At 52.1% G+C, this 16,485-nt stretch overlaps 1 protein-coding gene across 1 annotated transcript in view; it reads left to right on the top strand.

Moving 5' to 3' along the window:
* Positions 1-16,485, top strand: part of LOC104466157 (nuclear receptor corepressor 2-like) — a gene marked incomplete at its 3' end in the record, with an annotated part of 47,529 nt that overhangs the window by 7,984 nt on the left and 23,060 nt on the right. The window contains exons 2-3 of the mRNA XM_010079493.1: positions 4,283-4,410; positions 13,551-13,731. Coding sequence (XP_010077795.1) covers positions 4,283-4,410; positions 13,551-13,731 — 309 coding nt within the window. The remainder of the gene's footprint in view (positions 1-4,282; positions 4,411-13,550; positions 13,732-16,485) is intronic.

The raw sequence follows: 16,485 nt of genomic DNA on the forward strand, positions 1-16,485 counted from the left end.
CAGGCGAGGTGTTGCCTGCATCGGATGCTGTGATTCGAGGTGGCTGGCAGCGCGAGTGCCACCCTCCGCCGGGGAGCCGGCTCAGCTGGGGGATGTGGTGGCTGACCCCGGGACCGCTCCTCCTCGGTGGCACTGCAAAACAAGAGCTGGTGGTTTTTCAGCGAAGCTGTCTTTGCACCGAAACTCGGTGGGGAGCTCCTCGTTCTCAGCTGAAGACGTGGTAAGCGGCGGGGGACGGATCCGGTGCTTGGTGCTGCTGGGGAAAAAACGCGCCTGGTTGTGCTCCGGCTCTCCGGGGGTTTGCTCTTTTCCAAGGAAGCCAGAAGCACTGGGCGTTTGCACTTGTTTTTCTGCTGGTGGGAGGAAGAGAGGAGGAGCAGTTCGCCTTTTCTGTTGCAAGACCAGCTCCAAGCTTCCTTTCTGCAGGCCTCGTGTCTCTGGGGTCTTCTCCTTGGGAGCTAATTCCTGCGGCGGTGGGACTGCAGTCTGCTGGAGCGGTCCGGAGATCCATGTCCGTGTGGATGTGCTCTCCGCCGGAGCTGGGAGGGCAGGAGCTGCTGCTGGCTGTGGTGTAGCGTTGTCTGGCTCCGTGTGCTGCGGGTCAGCGCCCTTGGGTGCTTCCAGCATCGTTTTCAAACCTCCCTTTCTTCCTCCTCGTTGGAGGTCAGGCAACCCGGAGCAGGGCAGCTGCAAGCAGGGGAAGGAGAAATGAAGCGCACCAGCGAGTGCACGCGTTCAGAACAGAGAGAGAGGCAGAAAGGCTGCGCGGCTGGGCGCAGTGGTTAGTTTGGTGTGTGGGTTAGCCTGAGGTCAGGGGACGGCACGGAAGATTTTGATGGAGACATCATGGTAGGTAAGGCAGCAGGCTGAAAGCTTAAAAAAATGTTAAAAACGGGGAAAAAAAGGCTTTTTTTTTTTTTTTCTTCCATGGGCTGTCTCTGTGTTGCGGAGGGCTTCTGTGATATTGCATTCGGTCTCCGGGCTTTTAGACAGTTGGATGAGTGTATCTAAATGAGCCTGATAGACTCAGGTTGTTTAGGGTCAGAGGATTTCCTGGGAAGGGGAGGGAGATGGTGCTGTCAGTGCTCCTGAGACAAGTAATGACACACAAAGACCTTGAGACCGGCAGGGCTTTCACCAGCTCCCACTCCCAGCACCCCCGGGCAGGTTGAGCTGCGGCACTGCTGGAGGGATGCTGGGGGACAAATGTCTGTGCTGGAGGGTGGGATCCTCCCGCCAGTACTCCGTGGTTGAGGTGTTTTTGGGGGACCTCTGTGCTGGCTGTGCCAGGGCTGTATCTCCCCAGTTCAGACACGCTCTCTCACAGCTTATGGGGCTGCTCCCGTGGCATTGCATGGATCCGCATCCATCGGAGAGGATGGGTGCCCCAGGGACCAGCCTGCGTACAGCTCTGCTCTCAGGGCTGGTTCTTGAACCGTCCACGGCTCTAGACTGCAGTCACGGGAGGGAGGAGACGCTGGCCTGCTTGTTCATACTCTGCCCACACGGCTACAGGGGACACAGTTCCTTTCATCTGGGATTTTATTTTGGGAAGCTGCTGTTTTATCAGGAGAATAATAAGATCTTGACATTGAGAGTTCCAAAGGGGTTTTGGTTGCTTTGGTTTGTTTTTGGAAACATTCCCCCTCCTTTGCCTGAGTAAAGAAGCTTGATTTCCATCAATAGGAGTGGAAAAGGTGCTCATCTTCTCTTTGCACCAATTCCTGCCCTCTGCAAACCCTCCTTCTAACCCCAAATCCATTAATATGTCAGACCCCTGACTACCCATGGTCTTTCTGCTTGCTTAATTTCTATTTCATGATATTTACTGAATTTATGAAATTGTGCAGAACTTCCCTTAAGTACAACTGTGTGGGAGCACCTGAGCGACAAGGAACAATGGGAAAGGTTGGTGTGAAAGGAGCAAGGTCCCAACTGGAGGCAGTGGGGGAACTGAGGGCCCTGGAGAAGGTGTTCTGATGCATCAGGGAGAGGATGAGCAAAAACCAGCAAAGCAATGGAGGGGAAAAGGAGCAACGTGTAGCTTGGGGCTGCAGAGTTTTTTAGTTGTTTTATTTCAGGTGTCTTATAGCTGCCCTTGAGCAGGTGCTAAAGCTGTGCCAGAAATTTTAGGTTAGGGTGACGGGGACTAAACCATGGGGAATTCACGTGGCACCTGCCGGCCGCCGCTCCCTCGGCTCTGCCCATGGAGGGTGCAGCGGCGCGGGCAGCGAGGTGCCTCCCAGCATACGGCTTTAAAACGCCGCTCAACAAAATTGAGGCCTCTTCTGAAGGCAGCTCATAAACCTTTCTGGTATTTGCCTTTGAAAAACACAGTCATAGCGCACAGCGCAATTTACGGTAGTAATTTTCTGAGCAATTAAACCACCTACGTCCCACCAGGTCTTCCGCGGTTCCTTTGACGGTTCATCACAGGGCACAGAAATTTGTCAGTTTTAATCCCCCTCGCTAATTTTTAGGTTATGTTTTCTTCTGGTAAAACCGAATGTTGATATGAGCAGAGCGGAGCAGGGCGATGGCTGGAAGAGCAGGAGCTGGTGCTAACGGCCGGGAACAAGCTTCTCCATCGCTTCAGGCCGTGCCAGCGGGCTCTGAGCTCCACCAGCAGTCTTCTAATGAGGGTTAGAGGAGGAAAAGGCAAAGCTCAGCTGGGCAGGGGGAAAGGAGAAATAGATGGTACTCGGGACATGCAAGAACTTTTTTTTTTTTTTTTTTTTTCTTCAAGGGCACAGCCTTCGAGCCTCCCAGACGGGTAATTCGTGTTTATACGCCCACAGAAGGTGACGGTCCTGGTTGTGGGGCTATTGGTGTGTCTTCCCAGACATGGTGTGCTTGTTTTGTAGGTGGATGTCAGGAGCTGCATCACTCCTTTTTTTAAGTAAAACCATGAGTGTGAACGCGTGGGGAAGCTCGTGGTAGGCGGCGATTCTTAAAAAATGGGGCTGGGAGGGCTAAGGCACTCCTTCCCATCGGTGGTGTGAGTTTGTCCCATCTGTGGTCGGACCAGGAGAATGCTGCTGTGCAAACATCTTGTTTTTACCCTTTAGTAGCCAAAGATGTTGGGCTTTGATGTTCCCTTTCTGCAGCCGGCTGGAGGAGAGGATGGTACCCGATGCTGGGCTGTTCTGTTCCCTTACAGCTTGGAAGGGGGGGGTTTCTAGGTGCAGGGTGTTGCTGTTGAAGCTCCTTTTTTTGCCTGCCATGCACCTTGCTGGGGCACTTCTCCAGCTTCCCCAGTACTGGGGCATGTCAGTCTTCACTACAGCAGATCAGATAATTTCCCTTGCAGCTGTTAGGACTGAGAGTCCGCTGCCCACATCCCCAACTGCACGCACGTGGTATTTTATTTATTGAATTTTTTTTTTAACTCTGAAATTTATTTTTGAGGGAGTTGGAGCTCTTTTTTTCCAGTTGAGAACTGTTTGAAATAGACTCCTAGGTGGGATTGGCTCTTCTAACATAAATGTGTATCAGTGTTACCAGGGTTATTCCCTGGCAGAGCTTTCTATGCCATTGCTGAAGGTCTTAGTTAATTAGATGATTAGTCTTCTGGTCAAGTATCTATCTGCAAATAAAAAATAGCAGTTGAAGGTAGCTGCTAAAATACTGTTGCTGGAGTCAGTCTGTGGCACAGAGCAGGAGGGCTTTTTATTTAATTAAAATCAGGAACATACTGTACTGTACTCTCCAAGGGTCAAGGAACAAAAGGGACGTACACGTAATAAGCAGCAAACTGTCCTTTCAAACCTCTTGAGCGCAGCCCAGGGGAGCTGTGGTTAAAGGGACACTCTCAAGATAACGTTTGATTTATCTTTCTCCTCTTTTTTTTTTTCTTTTTTCTTTCTCCACACTGCTGCGTGGATTATTGAAGCTAAAAGTATCCTGTGACTTTTAATTTTCTTATTACCTGTTCGTCCTCTCAGGATTGAAGTAGTCGTCGGGACTGGTTGGATGCCAGAAATCCCCGTGCTGCCCAGCGGCTGGGCTGAGCTCCTTGGGGTCCCGTCCCATCCCCGGAGCCAGCTCACGAGCAGCCCCAGTACAAAGCTGGGGGCAGGTTGGACTGGGGGCAGATCTTCCATCTCAACGTGGTGCGGGACTGGGGATTACTGGGAGCCCTTTTAGGGGGTGAGAGCACTAAGCTGTGTGGTCCGGCACCCGCTGCTTCAAACGAGGAGTATCTGTATGGTTTCTTCTGAGTTCTTGGGGATCTGCTTGAAGATTGCCAGCAGCCTAACGCGCTGTTTGTTTGTTTCCGCAGGACGTCGCGCTGTTGGAGTACCAGCATCATTCCAGGGATTTCGCGTCCCACCTCCCGCCAGGGTCTATCATGCAGCCGCAGCGGCGGAGGCCGTCCCTGCTCTCTGAGTTCCAGCCAGGCAGCGAAAGGTACCGGCTCCCTGCCTCCCCGGGCTGTGGGCATCCGTGCTCCTTTAGCGAATATTTTGTGCATCTCCGTGATGCGGTGGAGTGCTCTGAGACCTGCGCAGTGTTACGTGGTGTGTTGCTGCTGCCTGTGCTCCGTCTCTGTGCTGGTCTTAGCTTCGTCATGCTAATGCAGGCGGCACTTTTGCCTTCTAGTTTCTTCCTTTGGACTGTCATGCATTTTAAAGACATCTTTAAAACACCAAACAACAAAAAGCCCACCCCTCTCACTTCTGTAAAGCGACACATCACTGTGACTGCTTGGATTGGCTTTTTTCAGTGTAGAAAATAAACCCACGTGGTCGGGTTTGGTCTGTGGTCGTGGGGCTGGAGGGAGGGATGAGAAGAGCTCATTTCCACTGCGCACCTCCGCTTCCTCTTCTGCTGCTCTTCCTCCCTGCTTTCGTTGTTTTTGTTTCTCTTTCTTCACCTTACAACTTTTTCTGAGCTGCTTTTTTCCTGTTTGCTCCCCTATAGCTGTCCCTGTGTTGCCGGTTGCTTTCATAGCCTGCTGTAGGAGGCTGGCAGTGTTTTTGGGTGCTACCCAGGCAAGCACCAGGTGGCTGGAAATGCTGTAGATGCTTTAACCACAGGAGCTGGGCTGTTTTGAAGGCCATCATTCTCACTCTCCGTTTCATCTCAGTATGCTGCTCTCCCATAGTTTCTCTTCTCCATTTGATGCTTTGTGGTTTTGGAAAAAAACTGGCCTGGCAGTGAAATAGAGTCATAGAATGGTTTGGGTTGGAAGGGACCTTAGAGATCATCCAGTGCCACCCCCTGCCATGGGCAGGGACACCTCCCACTAGCCCAGGTTGCCCAAAGCCTCATCCAGCCTGGCCTTGAACCCCTCCAGGGATGGGGCATCCCTGGAATTAACCTTCCCCAGCTGATGCCGTCTTCCTCATCCAGAAGTGAGGGTCCACCTGTGGCCCCTATTTCTAAGTCCTAAGTGTCTGCACTGGCAAGTCAGCCCTGAGTCCAAGTGAAAGAAGAGGGGCCACCAAAGGGTGAGCGTCGCTCGAGATTCAACCCTTGGCATTGCCGTCCAAAAGCAGCACTGTCAGCCCAGTAATTGCTGACAATGCTCCAACTACCTGTAGGGATCACAAACTTATCGCTGGAGTGCAGCACTGAGGAGACCGGGCGATCTGCTCTTCCTGCCTTTCACACCTGCCTGGGACTTGAGGCGAGGCTGGAGAAGGGCTCTGCCAGCGACAGCGATGGTCCTTGCGCCATCCTTCTGTCTCCTGAGCTGGCAACTGACAGCAGAGATTTGAGTCTTGCCGGCGTGATTCCTCTGTTTCTTCTTCCGTTTTGGGGCAGGCTGGCGTTTGCAGCTGCGGGTACGAGTCCTGGAGCATGGTCAAGAGGTGTTGAGCCCTTTGTGAGGTGCGTGGCCACCCCTGCCCTGTCTGAAGTGCCGCTTCTGGGCACAAGTGTGGGTGCCAAAGCCAGTTGGACAAGCTTCTTGGGCAGGCTGGCCAGGCTTCCTGGAGCAGGAGCATCGCAAGCAGTCACTGCAAAGGAGATGGGCAAGTAGGAGCTTGTCCAGTTTCCAGCGTTGCTTCCAGTGAAAAGAACTGGCTCCAAAGAGGCAGGGCGAGTCAGCATGCTAGAAACTTGGGAGAGCTGCAGTTGATGGGATGATGCTATGGACCTTCAACTCAAGAGAGCCCCGAAGAAGAAAGAAAAAAAAGAAAAAAGCATGCAAGACAAAAAAGGAAATAAGAAAGGAAAAACCCCAGTGAGACTGCTCTCCTCATCAGCAAGTATTCCAAATCCTTGTGAGGTGCCAAAACAGCTGCCTGAAGTAGGTCCTCCCCACTTCAGAACCCAATTGAGCCCCAAGCCAGCGTGGAAACTGATCTAGAACCACAGAGTGATCGTAAACTTGATCTAGAACTTTCAAGTGAGCTAGAACTTGATCTAGAACTTTCAAGCAAGGTAGAACTTGATCTAGAACCACCTCCCTGCCAAAAAGCCTGCCGAGTGCACCAACATCACCCCAGCTGGTTCAGACACCTGGGTTGTAGAAGGGCAATAGGCAATAGTCCTATTCCTTGCTGGTAAGAAGAAGCCAAGAACGCACCAAAGGCTTTACTCCCCTCACTAACCAAGGACAAACTTTTGCTTAACAAGGTTGGTGCCCCCAGCTCCAAGTTCAGCCAAACTTAATCCAATACAGAATTTTTTTACCCAGTGTAATTAATTATGGAATTCATTCAAACTGGGTGGTGTTGGGCTTGGGGAGGTGTTAGTCCATTTTGCAAAGCCAACTACTGTTTCTCTGCATCTTTAAGCACTACACTTAAAAATCTGTCCTATGGGGGCTTTGCTTTTTCATCTTTGTGGTATGAGGAGCTGCTCTGAACTAGCACCTGATGCGTTGCAAATGGAGCCCTTTGGGTCCTTGGTCGCTCACCTGAGGGTTCCTCGGGTGCTGAAGGGCCAGGACCCTGGACCTTCTGGAGCAGGTTGAGTTGGTCGTTGATGTCCACCCCAAAAAACAGCTCTGGCTGTGCCTGCCGGAGAGCAAAGCCTGGGGAAGGGAAGGCGGTGGAAGCAGCCGTCTGTGCAGCTGGGTCCCTGGGCAGGTTCATGCCGGGTGCATCTCTAAGCACTTTGGCTTCGTTCCTGGGCTGCGATTGATGGTTCTGAGCAGAGGCAGCTGGCTCTCAGCACGAGGGGCTGGGGAGGAGGGAGCAACCAAAGGCAAACAAATAACCTCCACAATGTGGGCACGGGGATAAATGGAGGGAAGCACAGGACCGTGCTGTGGCTGAAAGGAGGACCCTCGCCTTGGATCCCTACCCGATACCCCTCCTGGCACGCAGTCGTGGTGGGCGTGAGGCAGTCCTCCCGTTGAAGCAAGTGTGGGTGGAGGGGAACCCTTCCCAGCCCCCGTTGCTTTGGGTGTTGGGAGGAAGCAGCCTGTCTGCTGTTGGTTGTGGTGCCTGGTGTCACACCATCAGGGGCTCTTCTCCCGCGGGGGTGATGTGCCTCCTGCTTCTCCTGCATCCCACCCTGGGCAGCCCAGTTCTGCAGGAGATGCTGAGGGGCTGCAGGCTGCCCTCCTCCATGGACATCAGCCTTGAGAGTCAGCATCACCCCTTGGTGGATGGGTAGAGACTTGAACTCCCCGTGCAGCAGTTCTGGCTCAGAAGGAGGAAAACTTGAACCACTCTGTTGCTGTAGGGTGAGTTGGCTCTGTCTGTCTTAGCAGGGATGTGCTGCTTTCCTTGATGGTTTTTTTGGTAGCAAGCTTTTTCTTGGAAGGATCCGCAGACTTCCCCTTAGCGTGTTCGGTTGGCTGTGCCAACGGGACTGCAGGAGTGAGGAGAAGTATTTCAGGATCTGCTGTTGGTACAAGTCGTACCATGAATACTTGCAGAGGAATGTCCTGGCAAGGTGACAAGGATTAGGGTTTTTTTTCCTCTTCTATGTATATTTTGGTCCACAAAAGAAGTGAGAAAAACTGGGCTGAGTGTTAGATGGCAGGTGCCAGTGGGGTGAGGGGTCTGAAAAATCGAGGAACTGATTTCTCTCGGACTTTTCATACGCGTTAGGATTTTAGAGGAAGGTTCTGTGTTAACACAGGAATGCTGGGGTGGATAATGGCTTCTCTGGCAGAAAGCGTGGCTGTAAATAAGAGGTATGCATGTTAACGCAGTATATTCCACCTTTATCCAGAAGAGGATGAGTCACTGTTTTCATAGGAGATGATTTTCCCAGTTCAAGAGACCGTGCTCCTTTTTTTGGAGCCTTTCTGCTTAGCAGGAGCTTGAAGAGTTTGCCCGGTGTTGATCTGAAGTATGACATTTAGGATACGTGAAGCAGCTGCTGTGTTTCTGCAGCCATCCGAGATCTCTGTGCGCAATACAGCACGAGAGCAGGCCTAATTACTGCGCTCATTGAACGTGATTAATCCTGCTGGCTGAGGAGGCCGGGGCGGTGTGCATGGCCGCTGGAAATCGCGTGCGGCTCTCGCTCGTCATCTGTGCTGGGCCAAATGGCAACAACTGCTCCCGAGCTTACAGCGCGACTGATGTGATTTTATTTATGGTCTTTAATTAAGTTTCCATTTTTAAAGGTGATCCTTTTCTCAGGAGTGAACGATGGTGCAGCTGAAATCCCTGCAACCAGGCGTCTTTGTGCCTTTTCACACTTGAAATGACGTTCTGGGAGCTGCTTTATTTTTTTTTTTTTTTCTTTCCTTCCCCATAAACGAACGTGGGAAAATAATGGCTGGAAGGGGCAGACATTGATGCCAGTGTCAAGCCTTGTCTCTCAGGTACCCTCTGCTCCAGTGTGGGCTCGGGGTACATCCACGGGTGGGCACGGAGGGTCCTTGAGGCTCTGCAGAGGAGATGTGGAGACTTTGGGGAATGGGCCGGTGTGCCCTGGCAGGGGGGTGCGAGGGGAAACCCGGGCTTTGCCTTGGCTGGGATGGAGCGGCAAAAGTTCATGAAGCAGCTTTCCCAGGATTGTTTGGGGGAGGAAAGGTGATCTGGCAATGTGTGCATCGTGCCTGGTGAAACATGGGATGTCACTGAGTCACTAATCCAGGGAGTGCTCCAGCCACCCAGGGCTGCTGTGGAGGGCTTTCTGGGGGGCTCCAGGTTTCGGGTGCCTGGAGAAAGAGGTGAACGAGGAACACATGGAGGAGCTTGTGGAGACACACCCATGTTTCCTCTCCTCCTCTTGGATGAGCCAGTGCTGGTTTGTGGCACAGTGTTAAAGCTTCTGCTGGTCCTGTCCATGAATAGTTCAGGCTCTGTGCACGGGGCTTTTTGGTATGCAGGGTTTAAATACAGCATCTGCTCCCATATACACTGCAGCTTGGAAGAAGCTGGCCGCAGGGTTTGCGTGGGGTGGCTGAGGCACAGCAATCTGCCCTCGCGTGGGAACACGCAGCCGGAGCATCACGAGGGTGTGCCTGGGACCGCTCGGTCGGACCTCGCAGGGACCTGGGAGTCCTTGAGCTGGACCACGTGGCGAGCTGAGCATCCTGCTCAGGGCTGTCCCACACGTGGGGCTTGTGAAGGCTCAATCCTGCTGCTGGCAGACGGCTCAGAGCGTGGGAACTCTGCCTTCCCCACCCAGACAGGCTGCTCACCATGGCCCCTGTTGTCAAGTCGTGATGGCTTTCTCCCTCTCCAGCTCTATGACAGAGGGAATATTATCAGCTGGCCCGGTACATGGTTTTTGTAGCTGCCTGGTGGCAGGTCTTCTCCTACAAACCCCGTGTTTTTTCTCTTTAACAGGTCTCAATTTGCCTGGTCTCCCACTCCGGGTATCATTATCTCTAAAGAGGCTGCTGAAACCTCTGACAAATCTTGGCGCTGGCTATAAATAATTCACTTCAACACTAGTGCTTTTTGCTATTACTCGCTCTCAGAAGCATTTTATTGTCTGTCTGTACCTGTGGGGGCTGGAGACTTCTTTTTAAACTTATTTTTGGAGACAATTTCCCACCAAACCATCTCAGCCAGAGGAAATAAACAGCTGCACCAAGGCTATTGCTTAATTTTTTTCCGGTTCCACGAGACAGTGAGAGCCAGTTTTCCAGCCTGGTTATGTTGTTTAGCCCCATGAATAGGAAAAAATATTTGTGGATGGGAGCAAAATTGAAAATGTGTCTTTGCTGGGAGGTTGGTGGGACCTGGCTTGGAGTTGTTGCTGGTGTTTTGAGCCCTTGGTGCAGGAGGCACGTTGTGGTGATGTCCAGCTGGGTTTGGTGGTTGGTACAGAGGAGCAGTCGTTCCTCCTGCTGCCACCTTCTGCTGCTGAGCTGATGGAGAAACGGGGCGGTTTGAAGAGCAGGGGAGGGCTGTGCTGCTCTGAGAGCTGGGCAGCGTGCTCCTGAGTGGGTTCGCGGGGTGGGAGAGTCCTCTGTGACCTCCCAAAAAGTTTGGACTTGCCCATTTCCCTGTGGTTTGACTTCAGCAAAGTAAAGAAGATAAAGGTAAGATCCCTTTAGATCTCATTAGGGCTGCTCTTACAAACCCCAAGGACAGCTCAGGATGTCTCGTTTGATCCTCTTTCCCAGGAGAGAGATGCTCTCAGCTTCCTCTGTACCCAGCCAGCAGCCAAACCCTTTTTTTCAGCCCATATTGTGCTCAGCTGGTTCTGGTGTAGGTATACACCAAAGATGTTTTCCTGGGTCCCTGTGGATTGTCGCAGGTGCCCAGCACTGGCTGTAGGATTTTAGCTGCTCGTACCTTGCTGACACCCCGTGCAAGGAAATGGCCCCGGTGAATGAGTAACTCTGCAGCTGGTAGGGTGCCATCAGTTTGTCAGATCAGGAATAAACCCAAGGTCTAATCTGGGGTTGTCTTGGTCTGCTGGACTCCAAAGCAGAGCCATGCACGGCTGGCTGGACGTGGGGCAAGCCCTGAGCACTCAGCATCGCTGTGTCAGCACAGCTCGCACCGCTCCGCTGCTTCTGAGTAGTTCAGTGCTTATGGCAAAGGACTCCAGGTGAGGACTAACCTGCCCCGCGTGCTAATTAACGCTGGCATTTGGTTTATTTCATTTAATCATGCATAACTTGCATGCAATTAAAAACACTCATTCCCTTCAGCAAAGTAGGAATCTCCAGAATAAACCAGCCAGGTGGGAACTATTTGGAAAATGCAGCAAAACCCCAAACTCGCTGTAACGGGAGGGTTTTTCAGGCAGGGTTATTTTTATGCTGACAGCAACGTCACTGCTGTATAAAAGTCTGTTGTAAAGAGCTCGCTGCAGGTGTGGATGTAAAGAGTGGAAGGTGTGAAAGCTTCAAGCAAGAGCACTTGTGTTGCAGCCAGGACAGGCTGGGCGGGTTGTGTCGGGCAAAGCGATCTCGGGAGCGGCTGGAAATTCCAGTGGATGAAGTTAATAGCGGTTCCAATGGATGTGGAAATGGAAGTAAAATAGCACCCTATAACATTGCAGCTGCTTTCCCAGCGCGGCCCCTGCCTCGCTGTAAGGAACTGCCTTTGGAAGGCTGAATGTTGCTCTTATCTTAAAAATACCCGTGTTTTTCTGAGCGTAGCGGTTGTGTTGGGTTCCCAACAACTGCAGAGGTCTCGGAGCCGTCCTGTGTCTATCAGCAGCTTCTGGGTAACACGGCCTTAAAAAAGGAGGAGAAGTGAAAATGAATCCATCTGATTTTTAATTGCCTCAGTGCAGCAGAGCCTTGGGTGTTGGAATATTTTAACACCTGCCCAGCTCAACAGTTGCTTGTTGTTCGTGGGTTTTACAGCAGAGCCCGAAATGTTGGCGTGCAGCTGCGGGCAGGGGCTGGGACAAGCCAGCGGGAAACTCGAGAGGTGCCAGGAGAGATTTCTGGGCTTGCTGAGAGGAGTTGAGGATTATTCAGTGTGGAAGTGTTTGCAGGTGAAGCGAGCCGTGCTTCAATGCCAAATTTAAGAGCTGTTCTGCTCTGAAAAGTTTGCACGAGCTGTGTGTTTGCTCTCTGAGATGGGAGCAGCAAAGGCAGCGCTGGAGCTTCCCGCGCTCTGGTCCCCTTTCTGCTGGGGAGGAGGAAGAGGACGAGCCAGATTCTGTTCCTGTGTGTCAGCAGTGAAGCTGCTGCCCGAATCCCAGCGCCGGCCATCTGTGCCAAACCCACAGCCGCAGAGCTTGGCCTGCACATGCTTCGTGCATGCCGTTGGTGTTTAAATAAATGGGGGAAAAAAAAAAAAAAAAGAAAAAACCCTTTAATCTTGCTTCCCAGGAGCAGGGTTGAGTTTGCCGTGCTGCTGCAGGGAAGGGCAGAGGGCTTTGCTGGAGAAGGTGGCTTTCCCTGGGGTTCCTCCTCTCTGGATGCAGTCCAGAGCCCGTACGGCCGCTGGAAACACTGCCGCTGGCTTTGGAGGGCTCTGGGTCCTTCCCGTGTTGTCATCCTCTCCAAGATATTTAATTAGCTAGGTGAAAATTAACATCAGCAGTTGCAATTTGTGGATGGGGCCAAATGATGCACAAGACCCCTGGTATTTTATGCTTGCTCTGGACAAAACGCATCCCCGCCTTTCCTCCCCTTTGGTAGCTTCAAAGGCTGTTTGGTTTGTTGTTGTTTGGTAACTGGGGAGGACACCTCACCATGCTGCCCAGGAGAACTTGAACAATCTTGTTTAAGGGAGAGAAAAAAAAAAAAGCCATATTTTTTTCCAAGCTTTGAATCTCCTGTGCTTCATTTTATTTTTTTAAGAGACACTTCTGCCTGAAGTGTTAAAAACACACCCTTGGAGCTGCTGCGGCAGAGCTGATCCTTGGGCATAGTAAAAGGTTTAATGTATTTTTGTAGGATCTCTTTACAATTCCCACAAGAGAATCCTGCTAGGAAAAATAGAGCTACAACAAAAAAAAAAAAGTTTTACCTTTATTTAAAAAAAGCAAACCCAAACCCAAATTCCAGGTGTTACCAACTGCATCGTATTTACCAGGTGACAGCTATTTGAGCCCAATGTGACTCGTCGGTGCAGTTGCTATCACTGGATAACGTGCCTTTACAGCTTGCCAGGTTTGTGTCAGAGACGTGCAACTACATGTGGCCAGTTTCTTTCCTCCCCCATCCTGGAAAAATAAATCCCTGCTGTCTAGCCACGGAGGAGTATGCATTTTTTCCCCAGCATATAATCTTTGGTATTCCTATAGAAGATGCGAAATATAAACAGTGCTGCAGGTACCTTTGCTAAATAAGCCAAACGTGTCAGAATGGAGCCCCGCCTGGTCTTGGGGGCTACAGGGGGATTTATGGGCCAGATTTGAGGATTTTTCCAAGCTTTGTCTTTTTCTGGCCAGCCTGACCCATGTGGCAGGACTGGGAAGGCTCAGCCCAGCAGCCTTGTTCGCTTTGCCCTGGCGTAGGGACAGCCTGTGGTGGGACAGGGGGTGGCAGTGGGGCTTTCCAGGTGACACGGTGGCAGTGCTGGCGAGGGGACAGCTGGGTGGCCTGTTGGGCTTGGAGGATGGCGGTGATGCTGCACCCCTGGGTGATGCCCAGTTCTGCCTGGGCATCAGGCAGAGCCCCCTGTCCTCCTCGGGTGGCTTGCAAGTCGCAGAGCAGGGGACAGCAGAGGTGGTTTATTTTCTAAAGGCTCCTTTCTCTTTGCCCCCAGATCTCAGGAGTTGCACTTGAGGACCGAGGCGCATTCCTATCTCTCTGACCTGCCCAAGCCGTCGGACTTGGAGTTCATTGAAACCAAGAGACCACGCCTGGACCTGCTGCAGGACCCGCTGATGCGGCACTCGCCTCTCCTGAACCAGAGCCAGCAGGGAGGGACAGAGGATCTCTCAAAGGTAAGGGTCCAGCAGCCCAGGAGGCTCGCTGGGTGTGGGCTCTGCGTTTTCAGATCCTCTTGGCTTTTGAGGCTCTGAGCCGCTGCTGAAATCAGTGTAGATGGCGATTCCTGATGCATCGAACAGTGCTTGGTGGTGTGGGATGCTATTCACCGAGATGGGGTGACCCCTCTGGAGAAACAGAAGCGTATCAGCTTTCCCTGTAACTATTATAATCATGGGTTTGCATTTACTGGCCTATTATGTACCAGAACAATTTGGAAGCTCTTGTGGTCTGAATTAGGGATGGTCCTGGCTGGCTTTTCTGGATACTGTGCCCTCATTTGATTTTTTTTTTTTAACTTGAGCTTTCTCATTTATCACATTTCTTTATTTAATATTGGTGTTAGAAGGGTTTGAATCTGTTGCTGGTGATTCTTTAACGTAGCCTTCCCCAAAAAAGCCTCTTCCCTTGTCTTAGTCTCATTTAACAGAGCAAATTGTTTACTCACGGTTGCCCCCTCTGCACGTGTGATAAATGTTGCAAAGAGAAATCCCTTGCTTGCGTGCCTGTTTGAATTTACTTTCATGCTCTGTTTGGTGTAAATTGTTTTTGATTTTTCCTCGAGCTTGGACGTATTCCTGGTTGGCAGGAAAGCCTTGCTGGGTAAACAGGCTGGGAGCAGCTGGCTGGTGCTGCCAACATGAGCTCCAGCGCTGTGAGCCCCGAGGATTAATGCTGCTGCGGGCTGGGCTTTGGAGGGGTCTGAGCCGGCCGTGGAGTGAGGAGGCAGCCACATCCTTACCCACAGTGATGGGGATGGTTTGCTGTGTCACTGGGGGAGCTGGCTGCAATAGCACATGGACAGGAGAGCTCTTCCTTGGGAGTGCCGAGATATTCAGACATCTCATCCGTCTAGTACTGGTGGGACTTTGCCCAGAGAAGCTGTGGATGCCCCATCCCTGGAGGGGTTCAAGGCCAGGCTGGATGAGGCTTTGAGCAACCTGGGCTGGTGGGAGGGGTCCCTGCCCATGGCAGGGTCTGTGCCTCAATGATCTTTAAGGTCCTTTCCAACCCAAACCATTCTGTAATTCTATGATTCTATGACTTACATGAGATCCCTCTGACCTGTCTCAAGAGAGAAGGACACTGAACTTCAGGGTAATTCAGAGGCGAGGGGAAGCCTGGCTGGATCTCTTGGAAGATTGGGGTGCAGGGACTGCCGTTTGGGAATGGCCCGTGCTTGCGTCGTTGGGGAGCTGATGGTGGGAAGGGACAGAGCAGCTTGTTTTTATGAGCTGTGTTTGAACTTGGAAACCATGAGAAATGCACCAGACGTGTCAGCTGGCTCTCCTTTAGCTCTTGGTAGTGTGTTGCCTTGGAAAAGATGCCTCTGCGCTGCCCTGGCTCTTCTGTGCCCCATCTTCGCTGCTCCCTCCGTGATGTGTCTTAATGAGGCGATGCTGTGACCAGCCGGGAGCCGGCTCTCCGTGCCACCGGGATGTGTTGTGGCTCTGAACTGTAGAGTATACCCGAGGGGTGCTGGGTTGGGTGGCTGATGGGGAAAGAAACTGTTGGCCACGAAACGAAAAATATCCATCTCCAAAGACGTGAGGAAACCAGGAGGGCTTTGCTGTCTGCACGTTATTTCCATCAGCAGTTCTGCTCTGCCTCTCCCCAGAAAACCATGTCTCATCTCAGCTGTTTGTTTCTAACAGGCAAAGCTGCTCTTGAGGCATCAGCTGGTGAGTTCAGGGGCTGCATTAGCTTCTTGGTCTGTGACACGTTTCCAAGAATTATGTCTATTTTTATGGGGCTTAAAACATTTGTTAATGAAAGAGGGGAGAGCAAGCTATGAGATACAGTTCAGCGGAACAAGATTATGCTTTTAGTGGAGCCGTTTGTAATTTCCAAGTCTGCAGGGAATTAAAAAAGTGGTGATCCTGACTGGTGAGAGCCCAAGGGGAGCTGGGATCAGTTGCTCCTGACCTGACAGGGGATGGGTTTGATGGAGCATGCTGTGGAGCCAAGTTGGTGTCGGTGCTGTTCAGGTGGTCAGGAGCAGAGAGCCCAAGTGGAGCTGGGATCCGTTGCTCCTGACTGACAGGAGATGGGTTTGATGGAGCATGCTGTGGAGCCGAGTTGGTGTCGGTGCTGTTCAGGTGGTCAGGAGCAGAAGGCAAGTCTGGGATGTCTGAGCGCCGCTCTGAAGGTGTGTCTGCCTTTGCAGCTGATACAGACGTACCCGAGAGGCTCAGTGCTGAGCACCACGGCTGCTGTGGTGTGCTCCTGGCAGAGATGCAGGAGCTGGTTCCCAGGACCCTCGGTGGCTTCTGCTTTCTTTCTGATAAAGTCACAGACCTTCGTCACGTAACAGCAGACGGGAATAAAACAGATGGCTCCAGAGCAGACGGGTAACGCATCTGCACGATCCCTGTCTCTGTGCAGACGTGCGCAGCTGGTGCTGGGTGCGATCCTGCCCGCGGACATGTGCAGCTGGTGCTGGGTGCGATCCTGCCCGCAGGGACGGCGAGCGCCGCGCGTCTGGTCCAGCAGTGCCTGCTCTCCCCTCTGCGGGGCCGGAGGTTAGTCCTGCCTCTCCCCTTCCATCCCTTATTCCTATTCTTGTTCTTCCCATTTCTGAGCCTGCTTTTCCACCACGTCCGTGGTTTGCTGCTCCTTCCTATAGGATGTGAGTCAGTGGTGATCTGCGTTGGTCCCCTTGCAGGGGCAGGCTGGCTGCGCTTACACGTAGCCTATTGCTCCAGCAGGAA

Source organism: Pterocles gutturalis, unplaced genomic scaffold (genome assembly GCF_000699245.1).
Source record: "Pterocles gutturalis isolate BGI_N339 unplaced genomic scaffold, ASM69924v1 scaffold7699, whole genome shotgun sequence".
Lineage (NCBI taxonomy): Eukaryota > Metazoa > Chordata > Aves > Pterocliformes > Pteroclidae > Pterocles > Pterocles gutturalis.